General features: G+C 39.8%; 1 protein-coding gene across 7 annotated transcripts in view; it reads left to right on the top strand.

Annotated features, from left to right (window-relative positions):
- The first annotated feature begins 616 nt into the window (after window positions 1-616).
- rapgef1b (Rap guanine nucleotide exchange factor (GEF) 1b) overlaps window positions 617-13,474 on the top strand; it is a 36,734-nt gene continuing 23,876 nt past the window's right edge. The window contains exon 1 of one of the 7 annotated variants that reach the window (XM_057360208.1): window positions 617-958. In XM_057360208.1, coding sequence (XP_057216191.1) covers window positions 931-958 — 28 coding nt within the window. In that variant the 5' untranslated portion in view covers window positions 617-930. Of the gene's footprint in view, window positions 959-983; window positions 1,351-4,409; window positions 5,235-13,474 lie in introns of those variants that run through there. The other 6 variants (XM_057360207.1, XM_057360206.1, XM_057360210.1 and 3 more) reach the window with 6 other exon arrangements.

The following is a 13,474-nucleotide window of genomic DNA, read 5'->3' as shown; positions in this document are numbered from 1 at the left end:
CATCGATTTATTTTATATGAAGGGTTACGGGTCATACAAGATATTTGTTTAAAAGATTGAAATTAATTAACTTAAAATGTATTAATTCGCAAAAAAAAACAGCACAAGCAAAGTTGTAATACCTAAATATTTAGAATAATATGTATGTGGTTACATTATTGAACCACTAGATGGCAGCAGATGCTCAGGAGCAGCTTGATGGCGAGCTTTTGCATTCTGTTCGGTTTTATTTCCGAGTCTTAAAATTAATTAGGTTAATTAAATAAATTCACAACCAATTCTAAATACACAGTAAGTTTTAACTAAACAATATCACATCCAATTATAACAAAATGTTTACAAAGTTTTGCTTGTTATCTGTATCTCATTCCTTCAAAACACAAAAACCGTGTTCTCATGCAAACAACAACTAAACAACCATGTTATTCAGATCCACTTGCATTATACTGTAGTTCTACAGTTTACTAACTACAGTAATGCTACAATATTTATTACAGTTGATCAATTCACTACAATGAATAGCCTACTACAGAATACATACAATACAAGTGTAGTAATTCTCACAATATACTGCGATTTACTACATTTTACTACAGTAAATACAACGTGTCCTACTACGGTATTATTCACGTGGGATTTCACTGCAGGATCTGATTCCAGTCTGAGAGCGGCGCTGTGTCGCATCCCAGTGGATCCAGTGGACGGGTTTGCGCTGTTGTGGCACATACACGCGCGCGCGCGCAGCCACACCAGCAGTATCTTCACTGTCTGTGCGTGTGAACGGATCGTTGCCCTCTTACCGGGCACCCAGAAATCCCCACGGACCCGGCGGATCACAATGTGTGGCTGAAGAGCAGAATCCAGGATTATTGTGGTGTAAACTCCCTCTTTTCCACCCGTGACCGCGCAAACTGAGGAGCGGGTCCGATCATGTCGGGGAAGATAGAGAGCAAGCACGGTAAGCGTCATCTCTAGGCCTTGTTGCACGAAACTTTCAAGACCGCAGGAATGTGTCACGAATGCATTTCGTGCACTTTTTAGCGATGCGTTAAATGCACGAGCTTGATGTTTCATCCGGCCCGGTGGCAGAGAGAGAGAGAGAGCGAGAGAGAGAGACGGAAATAAATCAGTGCCCGTTAGCACGCGCTAGCTCACGGGACATTTAAACGGAATCTGTCGGGTGTTTCTTTACAGACAGAGGCTCGCAAACACACGCACAACGGCACTGACATGCTTCTGTTTGCGTTAGCGATTAAGATGCGTTTTAACGAACATATATGTGAATGTTAGACACACGTAGAGACACAAACCTGCTGCTGCTGTTGTCAATCTTCCGACAGTCTGACACAGGTTGAGTTGAACGCTGTGTTATTATGCATGTGTTTATTTTCCAGTGCATCTGTTTTACGTATCAGACCTGGTTTGCTGCTTGGTTTGAGTTGAACTGTAGTGACAGTAGGAATGTGAGCGTTTAAGCTGTGCCAACACCATCATGTTGAAATGTAAATAGGTGTCAATATCGAATCTATTTAAAGAGTTCACGTGTCTGGAAACCACGTTAGAGTGACGTTTCATTTGATTAAGTTGTACGTGAAAGATCGTTTCTTAAAAGGGAAGCTTAGGATAAATAATATGAGTTGTAAGAATTTAGTTAAAATGTGTACGTGTAAAAGGAACGTAAATATGTAACGTCACACGTTAAATGCTATTTTAGTTCGCTTCGAAAAGTTCTGCTGTGTTTTAAATGCATTAAACAACTACACCTATGTAGTGTTCTTAGTTCATATTTAGTTATAAAAGAATAAGAAAACTGTGGTTTGCGACAACTTTTGTATGTGCAGAATTGAGAATGTTGCTTTAAGGAAAACGCTGCACGTGACAAATACTAAAATGCAGGTGTTTTTTGTGCACTTTTCCAGTGTTTCTTCTACTAAATCAGATATTTGTCTTCTTTGAGAAGTGCTTACGTCATAGGAAAGAGTTTTTTGGCTTTCCTTGGAAAACTGAGGGCGCTCTTATGCATGTGGCGTGTGCTCAGGAACATGACACAAACTGGAAAGGTGGTGTGTGTGTGTGTGTGTGTGTGTGTGTGTGTGTGTGCGTGTGTGCGTGTGTGTGTGCGTGCGTGCGCGTGTGCGTGTGTGTGTGTGTTAGAAGTGTCTCTCTCTGGTTGTAGTAAGTGTACTAACAGAGAGCAACAGGAGGTTTCTTTCGGCAGCAGGACAGAAACTCAATCCCCGTCACCTCACCCGAAACAGCTGTCCCGTACGCTCGATGGGGTCAGGGTTTTAGGGTGAGGCTCCAGGGAAAGCTTTGTTGTTGAGTTGATATTACTGTTTGTTATAAATATCTGAAGGTCGATAACTGTTACTAAGGACATGTGATATTTCGGCAATCATGTTTGTATCTGATGGTTGTGGGGTTTTTTACACCATTAAATGTAATAGTATCACATTGTGGCAGATTTCGATCCTGATGTTCATTTTCTGTACTAAACGTTGTATTATTTGGATGCCCTTGATTTAATTATAACACTAGCGTGTATGATCTGAAATAGCGTGTTTATTAAAAACACATTTCAACTTTTTCATGAGCAACATTTTTGCTAAGTTTAAGTGAATGCGTAAAGCACTTTAGAAAGGTCCCTTAAGGCAATAAATAATCATATGTTGTTGAAAAGTCGACATCGGTCTTGTGCGCGGGAAAGTTACAGAATGTTTGTCCTGAGGCGTTTCTCACCTCAGCATTCCTGTGTGGCTCACATGAAAGACTCCTTCATCTGATGTTGGTGCATCAGGACGTGTCTGAGCGTTAGAAATCATGTTGTTGAGAATTGACCCAATCTGATGTCGTGGAGGTTCTCGGCACATTTATCATTCCTCGCATGCTTCTTTCAGGTCCGTGTTGTGTGCTGTCTTGTACGGACCTGCAGGACGTGTGTGTGTGTGTGTGTGTGTGTGTGTGTGTGTGTGTGTGTGTGTCAGAGCAGCATCTTCTCCAGTGAAATAACAGGACAGACAATCCAGAACTGTCTGTTGTACTGACGTAATCTCCGCATCAACATGTTTCTTTGTCACCGTGGATACACTGCGCTGATGTCATTTTCATTTAAGCTGAAACTATAAAACATGTCAGCCTGCTGTAGCTCACCTCTCTCACTCTCACTCTCTCTCTCTCTCTCTCTCTCTCTCTCTCTCTCTCTCCCTCTCTCTCCCTGTCTCTCTCTCTGTCTGTCTGTCTCTCTCTCTCTCTCAAGCATGCAAACGTAGTGTGTGAATGGTGTATACAAAGAAAATGTAGAATGTAGTGCATAGTTAAAAAGTTAGAATAGAAAACTATGGTTTAGTATAGATGTATATATTAAAACAGAAAAAATTGTGTAAACTAAGATTTACAAAAAAGCTAAATATGCATTTATGTAACAAAATAAATATGAATATGTGTCTTTCTGTGGTGTTGAACAAAACCAGGAAGCGGATTCGACCTCCCTCAACTTCCTTACAAGAGTGAGAAAATAAACTTTGTGAAGGAAAAATTTGTGTGTGAAAAATCATGAATCACATTATGAGTAACTTTTTATTACACTAACACTACATTGAGTTATTTTTGTTGGTTATGTTGATTTATGAATGATGTAATACTTAAATGCAGTGGGATGTTTTTCTTGTTGAGTGTTCAGAGTTATATCTGAGAGATTCTGAGGAATTATGTGAAGCACTTGTGACAGTCCCAGAATAACTTCATAATGTCATTTATTCGGTGGGTGTGTGGTGATGGTTCTGTGAGTTCTTGTCTTGTTTTGCCAGTGCCTGGAAACAAGAGTATTTACATTTTATTTGTACATGATGAGTGTGTATACATTTGTATGAAAAGGTGTTTTTTCAACATTTGTTGCACATTAGAAATGAGCTGAACGTGTGTGTTTGTTCTATGAAAAGTTTGATTGGTATTCAGATCTCTGAAAGTGAGTGCTCACATGTACACGCTAGCGTTCCGAACACAGTTCAGCAATGAAATACAATTAACATCTACTAAATAATGCTGATATATCACATATACACATTACATTTACTCATTTGGCAGACGCTTTTATCCAAAGCAACTTACGAGTAGGAGAGCATATAAACATTTTGTCAGCACGCTAAACAGTACCGTTAGTTTACACAGCGGAAGATTATTTGTGCACGCTTCAATGAAAAGTAAATGTAATTTAAGATATGAAATAAAGTGATATTGTGTCTTTCGTATTATAAAATAATTGTTCTTTTCCCTATTGGCTTTTGCTGAAGAATAAAAGCTTACATGTGTTTATGTTGATGCTTCAATCACTCCTGAAAATAAAACTAAAATAAAACTTTATAAATCACTGTCATATTTTCACAGGCCCTGATTGGTTGTATTGCAGCGTGGTGGGGTGTGCTGTGATTGGCCGCTGGGTATATTTTGGCCCAAATTATCCCTAAACTGTAATTTGGGGAGATTTTCGAGAAATAAGTGCAGTCGACTAGAAGAATAAAAGCACGCTGATGCTATCCTGAGCTTCTGTAATTACACGCTTCCTCTGTATGTGCTTCGAGAGAAACGGCAGACGTGTGTTTGTACACATACAGAAGTTTAGTACAGAGTTCGAGCTGGACGGGTTGATGGATGTCGCACGAGGGCAGAGATACAGAAAAGAACGATTTTTTTGACTCATCCGAATGTTGTAATGGAGATTTATTGATCGATTCCAGTGTCTTTTTCCACATGGTAGTTTGTGTCGAGCGTTCCATGCCAAAGGCTACGTATCGATCATTTCTCACGTGCGTGATTGTTTTCAGCTGTGTGCTGCTGAGCATCACACCGTCGCTGTCTGATCTGTCCACGGTTCATTTTGAAATTGGGATGTTTTGGCACATCAGCGTTATCCGGCAGGCGATCACCGTGGTGATGGATTCTGGAAGTTTTGTTTATTTATAAAATCCAGTAGATTTGACGTGTGAGTCAGGTCATGAGATTCGAGTGAGGGTGACTAACTGTGATCCCTGTGATGTCTCCGGACCTGGATGCTTATTTTTGACGTCTGGTGGTTGGATCTCCTGAAGGTCCATGTTTTGGGCTTGGAGGATCGAAACTAATTCTTGAGTTTGGTAGCCAAAGCTTGCGTGGGTTCCACATGGGGAACAGCAGCCGGAGAGCTCAACGGCTTCTAGAGGAGACGGAGTATTTTAATGCTGGAGAACCAGATGACACGGGTGAGCTCTGATCTTATCTGATGACTGTTTTATATCATAAAGGTCATTGTAAAGCTTCTTTTGCAAGAATTTGGACCTTGCTAGATAACAAGAGTGTTATGTACAGTAATATAACGACGTGGACTTTGCATTTGACACAGTCGTTGTGGCTCTGTTGTGGTTTTAATGTAAATTTGGATTTTGGACTCTTTAGACACTTCCCAGCATGCTTTGCACAATGGCTCAGTGATGTTGAGATTCATCTTTAATATTCAGTACAATTGATTATTAATGTAAAAGAGGATGTGTACAATCGTGTCTCTTAAGAAATACTAAACATCCGAATGATTCTGTATGGGATTTGTCAGCTTATGAGAAAATCATTGCACATATCATTTATTCATGTTTTAATCGGCTGATGTGGCTATTAAGAAATAAATGAATAATTCATGTTTTAAAGGGGTGAAGGGTGATTGAACGCGATTTCATTTTTTGCTTTTGATTTAGTGTGTTATATAACCGTTTGTGCATGTATAAGACGTCCAAAGTCACAAAACTCAAAGTTTTGCTTAAAATGATTTACTCAAATAAAAGAGAAGTCTGATCCAGATCTATCTAAAACACCTCGATCAATCACGCCCCTACATTTCTACGTCAGTTTGTGGTAATGTTTGCATGACGCCGGCCAAATGTACACGCAAAGAAGGCGGCGTGGCTTCAGTCATCACAGCCGTGGTGGTGCAGCCGCCATGTCACAGTGGAAACGCATAAGACAACTTAAAAACATACCTCTGTAAAGTGTTTATCTGGTCGATCCGTTGGTTTCATTCTCCAAATGAGGTTTGAAGGCAAACCTGATGCTAGTTTTACTCTTTATGCACTTATGTGCTTGTATTTATGCTATTTATAATAACTGGTCCGACGCGAATCCACTCCGAGTGAGTGGCGAGGCGAACCGACGATCGTTCCGGCATGAGAGTTGCGCGCTCTCTTGGTTTTCACACACTGTCTGGCCTCCGCTGCGCTTGCATATGCGTTTTTGATCCGCTCGTTTCATTATTTAATCTGACACTGCTGTTGTTAGCGTACTGTTTTTGCAACTGTCATGACGCGAAACGTTTCCAAGTGAGAGGAGATATAAAATGACGATCGGCCTCGTCCTGGAAGTTTGAGGTCATGCGTAACATTTCCACCACACGCTTGAGGTATTCGGCCAATCACAACGCACTGCTCACCTGGCCAATCAGAGCACACTGCACTTTCCAGAGCGATGAGTTTTGTAAAAATCGACGTGTTTTAGAAATGCAGTGCATAGAGAAGCCACGGAATGTGAAAAATAATGAGTTTTTTCCTCTTCAAACGTACAAACACATTGTATTGCACCAAAAACACAAGTTAATAAGATTTATTAATCATGTCATATGACTCCTTTAATTGATCTCTTGAATGAGGAATCATTGTTGAGTGAGTGAATCTGCCCTTGTGGGGTTCTGGTGTTGTCGGTCGAGAGAGACCATTGCCATACTTTTAGAAATTTGCTTTGTATCCTCTAGATGATGAACACTTCATTTTAAAATTGTTTTAATTGTGTTCGTTTGTTTGGGTTTGTATGTGTTTTGTAATGCTGTAAAAGCACACGCACGATTTGTGTCATGTTTGTCTTACTGACAAACGACTTGTCTTACCGTGGCGAATAGATTATAAAGATCTCAATCTGAATATGCTGTTTTCCAACAAAGAGAACATTTCTGGAAACGCTGAAGCTTCAGATGTGACATTCCAGTCGTGTGGCTTTTGTGAAAGTGCTCATTTCATCCAGTCCAGTTCTGGGTGGATCCACCCGAATGATCTGCATCCAGAAAGAGGCGTGAGGAGAAAAACGACAGGAAGTCTTCATTCACAAAGTCTAAATAAATGCTTTCTGAGACATTTGTTTGGATTGTTTAAGAATGAGTGCCTCATGTTCTTTACATTTACATTTATGCATTTGGCAAACGCTTTTATCCAAAGCGACTTACATTGCATGATACTATACATTTGTTACTATGTCTTTAAGTGAGGTGATGAGAGTTATTCTATAAAATACAAAGCAGTTATTCTTCAATCCTTTGATGCTTGTATAAGACACTTTTTGTAATCTTTCTTAAAACTTGCTGTTGTAAAATCTATTCAAGGAATGGTTCACCCAAAAAATTTACTTCCATAGTAGGAATAAAAATGACCATTGTAAAGTCAATAGGGATGAAAATTCTGTCATGAATTACTCACTCTCCAGTTGTTCCAAATCTGTATGAATGTCTTTGTTCTGATAAACACAGAGAAAGATATTTGGAAGAATGCTTGTAACCAAAACAGTTCTTGGACCCCATTGACTCCCATAGTAGGAAAAATGATTTTATCTTTTTTTTTGTTCCGTTGAACCCAAAATAAGATATTTTGAAGAATGTAGGAAAGCAAACAGTTGTGGGGCACTTTTCACTACCATTGTCATTTTTCCTACTATGGGAGTCAATGGCGGCCAAGAACTCTCTGGTTATAAGCATTCTTCCAAATATCTTTCTCTGTGTTTATCAGAACAAAGACATTTATACAGATTTGGAACAACTCGAGAGTGAGTAAATGATGACAGAATTTTTGTTTTTGGGTGAAGTATCCCTTTAAGGACTGAAGGCCTACAATAGGACATTGAGACGGCTGATAGCAGAAACTCTGTTCTTATTGAACGCTCTGTCTGCAGTCTGTGAAACTCAAGCCAAACATTTGGGTTCATATTGTGCTACGGAAGCGTCCTGTCTGTTTTTGAGGTTATATATTATCATTTGTCCTCGAATCAGGGTTGCAGTTTTGGACATGCTGAAATAGAGCTCAATATTGATCGAGTTTGTTTAAAGAGACAGTTCACCTAAAAAAACATTCTGTCATAATTTATTCCCCCTCATGTGGTTCAAAACCTGTCTATGACTCTTTCTTCACTGGAACACAAAAGTAGATATTTTGAGAAATGTCTCAGGGGTTTTGTGTTAATACAATGGAAGTTGGTTAACAACATTCTTCAAAATGTATTCTATAGTAGATAATCATACAGCTTTGAAATGACGTGAGGATGAGTAAACAATGAAAGCACTTTTGATGCACTGTGTCTTTAAGGCCGGAAACGTCTTGTTGAACAACCTTTTTTTAAATGCAAAAGAAAATCAATGGGAAAAATAGATCCGGATCCCGGAGCGCTGAGAAAGTGCACAGTCACGACATTGAGCAGACAGAATCAAAGGTCAGACAGAGAGACTGTGTTTTTGTTTTGCCGTGCAGTGCAGTGATTCAATCTCAAGCTGTCTAAGATTTTATTTGCCAAATAGATGTGAATCAAAAACTGTCCGTATGATGCTGTTCAGCTGACATAACCAATGTTTCCAAATTAAAAATGCCTAAAAATACCACGTTTTATTTAGTTTCTTTCAGGTTCTGGGTTGATGTTTCTATAATAACTCATAAATGTCACTGTTGGCAGTTCCAGTCCTTTATTGGAAAATACGTTTGTCTGTTCTAGGGGTGCAACGGATCACAAAACTTTACGGATTTTGGGTCACGGATCGGATCATTTTTCGTATCAGCTTGTGTAAATGCTCATCATAGTTGTATTATTATAATATAAGCAGTTTAAAGAATTTTATCAAAATGAAATGCAAATAGGGGGCGACGCAGTGAGTGGCGCGTAGGGATGGGCGATATTATATCGTTTGCGATATACCGGTAGAAATTCCCCACACGATAAGAATTAGTCTTCCCGCGATATAAACGATAAATTCTAGTTGATAACGTATTTTTTTATGAGACCAATTCACAGCTCATATGTGAAGCGAAAACGGGTATAGCGGAGGGCGGACGTGAAGCTGAGAAAGAGTTTGCACTAAAAGCTCTAAATCTCGTTTAGGTTGGCACTGTAGATGCATCCGAGTTAATGTTTAGTTTCACTTTCGTTTTATTTGATTCGTTTGTTGAGTATTCGTTGATAGACATAATAAGCTACACCACAACATTTAGTTTGGCTAAAAGTATTTATTTAAACATTCGTTAGATGTTATGCGCGCGTGCGCAAATTGTTTAATATGATTTCTTGCCTGTTATATACAGGATGAACGGAGCGTCCCGTGCGCAGCTAGCGCCCACATGTGCTCTCATAGCGACACAGCGCGCACAGCACTGCTGCCTGTTCACATACAGTACAATGCGAGTTTGTATTACGTTATTTTAAATACGTTTATGAGCGTATAAAAGCATGGATTATTTAATTAGATTTCTTTTATCCGCATGTTTCTGTTCTCTTTCTGTAGCGCGAGTCATAGACAGATTCAGTGTATGTTGCTGTGAGAAGAGAAGGTTCACACAGTTCAAGAGAGAGTGATTGACAGCGTGATGCGATCGATCGTTTCCACCCAACAATAGAATATATACAGTTTTAGGTATGACATGATGTGTTTATTGAGATTTAGTTCATTTAACTTTTCTTTACTACAACCTTTTGAAGTCGAATCTCACTATTATATTTTATATTTACAAAAATACTGTAGGTATATTTTAGGAGCTGTTTGATTTGGGGTAAGTTTTACTTTTTGATAATATTTGTTTTCCTGAGGGTCTAGACTACATGCAGCTACTATCACGTGACACAAAATACAGCGGTGGATGGCGTTATGGATATATCGTCATTTTTATCGTAATCGCAAGAAATACCAGGAATTATCGTGATAGAGTTTTAGGGTCATATCGCCCATCCCTAGCGGCACGCACATTTTCTAGGCGCGTCGGCGCTGCATCGAGATGGAAATAGTTCAACTTTTCTGAGTGCCGAGCGCGCACCGCAGGTCATTTGAAGAGAGAGGCGTGGCTCGCGTTTTCTGCGCTGTTTTAGACGCGAAATGTCAATCGGGCCTGCGTGCGTGCCTGCTAAAATGATCTTTTACTATATGTTGAATAAACTTGCAGTTAATTGGCAGGTCACATGCTTTACGCAGCAGTTTAAGTTAAGAAATATGCAAATACACAGACATTATTACAACATTTTTTGAACATTGTTTTAAAGTTGCTTTTAAATGTCTTGAAAATCCAAAAGATTGTCTGTGAATGGTTTCTGGGAAATTGTTTACTTCAATGCAGTTCTATAAGCAATTTGAGACGGTTTGTTTTGTGTATTACTGTACTGATGGGATGTGTTGTAACCAGCACAGAGTGTAGTCATGGAAACATGTTTATTTCAGTTGACAGATGTCAATCACATGTCATCTCGCTTACAGTATGTCACCCTGGCGACAGACAGAGGGGCGTGTGTGTGTGTGTTGTACAGCAGAAATAGATCTGTGTGTGTGTGTGTGTGTGTGTGTGTGTGTGACGGGGAATGCGTTCGGGTTTGTCTATGAAGTCATATGAAGAATCTAAATCCTCTAAACACACACACTCTTGTATTTTGAGATTACTCATCTCTGTCTGCTGTCCTCCGGCGGGGTGGCACACTGCTGTTTTTCACTTGAGTAAGTCTCTTCACATCACGTCTGCTCCAGTAACCTACATCACCCCCTTCTCTCTCTCTCTCTCTCTCTCTCTCTCTCTCTCTCACTTTTTGAATGGAATTAGTGAAATAAATCAACTTTTTGATGATGTTCTAATTATATGACCAGCACCTGTATAAAGTTTGTCGTTAGGGCTGTGTCGCGATAAACCGACGATAAATATCACGTGATTTATGCACAGCTGCTGCTGCATCCGAAAGCCAGAGGGCGCTCTCGTGCGGAAACGCCAAATACGCACCGCAGAAGAAGACCATAACACGTTCTAGAATCTAGGAAGTGCCTATGGACATCTTTTAATCACTGTTACTCAAGCCTCATCAGGTATTTTTATGATAATAAAGTATATGTATGTGTTGCTTTTTCAAATGCACATTATGACTCAAACTCGCACTGCTTTTAGATCGAGCAGCATTTCCTATTGATCCCAGAGCGGTGCTTCACGGACAAGCTACGCATTAAAACAAATATCGACACATTGCATATCGCAGCCAGCTTGATTTCAATAGGATTTAGTGGTATCGCGATAAATTATCGTGCAGCCCTAGGTTGTATCGTCTGCATGGTTGTGTGTGTATTAGAAGCCATTACTCCATGTGTGGCAACACAGGAAGTGCTGGCGCACACTGGAGCCAAACAGGAAGTTGATGGGTAGGCTGAGGACATAGCAGGAAGTCGTGCCTGTGACCTACAGGTGGCACAAGAGATTAGTGTGTGTGTGTGTGTGTGTGTGTGCATGCATGTGCACGTTTGTGTGCGTGCGTGCATGTTCATAATGTCGAAACAGATCTTGAACCGGTTGTCAAGCAATGCAGTCTGCAGCGATAGGGTCACTGACAAGAAATGATGGCAAGTTGGGTGGGTCATCCTTTGCTGAACTATTGTGTGAGTGTGTTCATCAGGACCTCTAAACATAGTTTGACCATCTTATATCTGCTTTCCATCAATCTATATTATCAGAGTTCCATTAGGCCGGCCGAGAGAGAGAGATGTGCATAAAAATGTATTATAGCATTATAAAGTGTAGAGATGCACCGATTGCAATTCTTTTTGCCGATTCCAATTTCCGATTTTATTACAAGTGAAACCTGCCGATTCCGATTTTTGCAGATTCCGATTTTCTATCCACAAACTATAATTGACAGTATACTGTATATAAAACCATATTAACTTTTCTTCAATACACATTTTTTTATTTTCATTGAATAAATAATTGAACATTACAATTTCCCCAAATTTCCCTAAATGCAGTTCTCCAAGCTGCATTAAATTACAGAATCTTCTCTTTCCCAAACAACTCTTAAAGTGAATAACTCTGTGACTGAAAAGAAGTACAAATAATAAAATATAACTAAACATGTCACTTAATTTACCTTTTTCATTTTTGTACTCATCTCACAAAAGTCTAAGATAACAATAAAATACTTCAACTTTATTCTCGTCTATTTCCGTTTTTGAAACTAACATTGCTTTATTTCATTTTATCTGAAATGTAAAATAAATTGTCTTTATCTTGGATCTGTAGTATTAAAAGAATTGGGTTGATTTTTGCTGCAACTTCAATAAAAAAGTTAAAAATCTTATGAGTGAATTCTACTCTAAAGATGTATATGTATTTGCAGTTTTTTGTGTTAGTAAAGAACTCAATCAGATATATATCACATATATTGGTTGATTTATTCATTTTTTTATATTTTGGATTTTTAAAAACAAGTGGAAGTCGTGTTGAATGTCATTTTACCTAGGTGAACTGACCACAGTTTTAACGCAAGACAAGGAATCAGGTTGAATGGAATTTACGTTTGTTTTACACAGTGTGAACGACTTCTACATGAGTTTAGCATGTGTCAGAGTTTAGCATGATGCTAATAGCATCTTTGTTGGTATACATACCCCATGGAGACGGAGCAGCGAGAGATGAACTACAGTCTGTACAGTACATGATGCATGTGCACGCGCGTGCAGTCAGCGGACATGAGAGATGCGCGCCAGTCAGCAGAGACTCGCGGTCCGGTGGACCCACATGCGAGTATAAACGAGCCGTGAAAGACAGGCTGTGCGCGCGAACGTTTACATGTTTACTTGCGGCCTCGAGTGTACTGACGGCTGTGACGTTCTTGCCCGCATCACGGTAAACAGAAGATCGGCTTGGAATCGGTGAGACTGACCGGCCGGGCCGATCCCGATCTCTGGCCGGTCAATCGGTGCACCTCTAATAAAGTGTGTGTGCGTGTGATTTTGATGGTTGTGTAGAGGATGCTGGTACATCCTTTATTTAGGCGTCACTGTCTGTAGTATCATCAGATCCAAAAATGACAGCCGTGCTGAATCATAAATGTTTTGTCTTTAACTTTGTATGACGCACACGTACACACATTAGTGTTGTGTTGTGGGTGATTGGTGAGTGGGTTATGGATCTGTGATCTGGATTTTAATGGTGGTTTAAAAGACTACATTACCCACGCTCCACCACCCCCTTTATCAGCCTCCAGGCCTTAATTCACCCGTTGTGTGTGTGGTGAGGTATTACGAGTGTGTGTTGTGGGTTTTGAAGCATAATGGCTCCACCTATGTTAGTTACAGTACGACCTTTCCGTTTTACCCAGGAGGCATTGTTCTGAGCACACTCGCAGCGGAAAGGCTGAGCCCCTCACTGCAACAATGACTGTCAACACAAACACACACACACACACACACACA

The sequence above is a fragment of the Triplophysa rosa genome, linkage group LG19 (genome assembly GCF_024868665.1).
Source record: "Triplophysa rosa linkage group LG19, Trosa_1v2, whole genome shotgun sequence".
Classification (NCBI taxonomy): Eukaryota; Metazoa; Chordata; class Actinopteri; order Cypriniformes; family Nemacheilidae; genus Triplophysa; species Triplophysa rosa.
Note: the sequence above shows the minus strand (reverse complement) of the source record. Positions and strands in the feature narration are given on the sequence as shown.